Source organism: Propithecus coquereli, unplaced genomic scaffold (genome assembly GCF_000956105.1).
Source record: "Propithecus coquereli isolate 6110/MARCELLA unplaced genomic scaffold, Pcoq_1.0 Scaffold14, whole genome shotgun sequence".
NCBI lineage: Eukaryota > Metazoa > Chordata > Mammalia > Primates > Indriidae > Propithecus > Propithecus coquereli.
The window spans coordinates 17,656,666-17,658,684 of NW_012138302.1; the positions used below are offsets into that span (position 1 = coordinate 17,656,666).

Consider the following 2,019-nt stretch of genomic DNA (forward strand, 5'->3'; position numbering starts at 1 on the left):
CACTTCTGTTTCCTCTCAAATAAATCACCACACTTCAGGCTCTGCTTTTGGGGAACCCAAATGAAGACACTTTTTAGAGACAACATTTTTCCCTATGTGGTTTGTGCTCAGCCATACTGGACTTGTTGCACTTTCCAGCTGATCACCCACACTTCTGTTCCTTGGCTCATGCTGCTCCCTCTGCCCAGCACAGTCTTCCCCTCCTTTGCCTGGCTGACATCTGTTCATTCTTCAAGATTCACTTCTCTGTGAAGTCTTCACTGATTATCCCACCCTCGCCCGCACTACCAACTTTAAGTTCCATGTCTGATTCCTATAGCACTTCGAACACAGTTAACCTCTGTCGAAGCCATTATCTCTTTGTTTTTTTCTATGAGCTTGAGAAGGGGCCTACCTAGCAAGGTACTTGTCACAAAATTAAGTGCTCAATAAAACTGCCAGGAATGTGCAGTTGTGAACTTAGGAATCATTTTCCATTCAGCAAACATTTACTGAGTATCTAACTTAGTGTCATGCACCACGCTGCATTACGGAGTATACAAAGATGAAGAGATCGACCTCAGGTGTCAGGGAGCTCATGGTCCAGTGAGGAGGAAATAATGCATAAAGCATTGTAAGTGTTGGAACAAAGGACAAATACAAGGAACTGTGGGAGGACAGGGCTGGTCAGAAAAGGATTATGTTCAGTTTGGTCTCAGAAAATAGTGACGTGTCACCACTGAAAGGCGCAAAAGGAAAATATACGAGCAAAAGAAAAGTCTCTAGAGTTGGGGGTTGGTGCAGTTGCAGAGGAGCTAGGAGCCAGAATTCGTTTGCGCTGTGTGTGTTTGGGTTGGGGTGGGCAACACAGTTGGTTCTCAATGTAGTTCAGTTGAAGACATAAGTTACTCAGCACCTCGCTGAAGGCCAGGCGGGTCATGGGGAGAAGCTTTGGGAAATCAATAACCCTGTCCCAAGTCCCCAGAGTGGAGCACCAACCACAGAAAAGCCAGCTGCTCAGCTAGTCTTTGTGGTCAGTACAAGGACCCCGGTCAGCGGCAGGAAAGTGCCATCCCAGCAGACCTGGCCCCAGGCGCCAAAGAGGCAGGAGGCTGAGCCTGCTCAGTTGCCAGGACGCAGTAGCTCAGTTGCGGGGGAGCAGCGCAACGGAGTCCCAGCTCCGCAAGCGCCTGGCCCAGGAGCCCGCTCGCTCCGCGGGGGCGGGGCCTCGGATTCACGCTCCTCCCAGCTCGCCCCTCCCGCCCCCAGCCGCGCGCCGGCCGCCCGCGCGCTGGCTGCCCGTTGCCCTGGCAACCGCAGGGCCGCGTCTTCCCGAGGGAGCTCCTGTCAGCCCGCTGATCCCACCGCCGGCTCCCTACTGCCCCGCGGTTTTTGCGTGGGCTCGGAGACTGAGGGACAACAAAAATGGCGGAGCGGAGCCAGACGGCGCCTGAGGCAGGTCTGTGGGGGCGGTCGGTCAGGGGAAGGCGGAGGCGGCGGAGCTGTTTTGGGCCTGAGGGGACTGTGGATTGGGGCATGGCCCTACTCCTGAGGGGGCATCCCTGTGTGTTTGCGCGGTGGGGCTGCGACCTCAGGGTCAGGGGGTCAAGGGAGGTGTGCACTCCTCTGAGTGGCGGGCAGGGACCTTGAAGTCCTGGTGGTGGAGGAGAGCATGGGGGAGTGTGCACACTCCTGAAAGCATGGGCCCAAAAAGGGCTGGGACCTGAGGGAAGACACAGACCCTAATCCTGAGGGGCACCTGTGGCGGGGGTCCGAGGGATAGGTTGTGTCATGAGAGGGTGTACACAACCCTGTGGGAGTGTGGGAGAGATCCCTGAAGGGGCGTAATTTGGGGTGGGCGGAAAGGGAGGAGAGACCCTGATTCTGAAGAGGCAGGTGTGTGTGGAAGGTGTTATTACTTTAATTGCCATGGAAGGGAGGTTTACACAGAGTAATTGTGGTTTAGGGAAGTGTGTCCTCAGGGTCATCCCTGGCCAGAGAAAGTGTACAAATCCTTGTATGGGTCCTTTAAAAGACAAG

At 54.9% G+C, this 2,019-nt stretch overlaps 1 protein-coding gene across 1 annotated transcript in view; it reads left to right on the forward strand.

Annotated features, from left to right (window-relative positions):
• Nucleotides 1–1,288: 1,288 nt before the first annotated feature.
• The window catches only part of AGBL4 (ATP/GTP binding protein-like 4), a 1,510,571-nt gene continuing 1,509,840 nt past the window's right edge, over nt 1,289–2,019 (forward strand). The window contains exon 1 of the mRNA XM_012639488.1: nt 1,289–1,438. Within this exon, the coding sequence (XP_012494942.1) occupies nt 1,405–1,438 (34 nt within the window). The 5' untranslated portion in view covers nt 1,289–1,404. The remainder of the gene's footprint in view (nt 1,439–2,019) is intronic.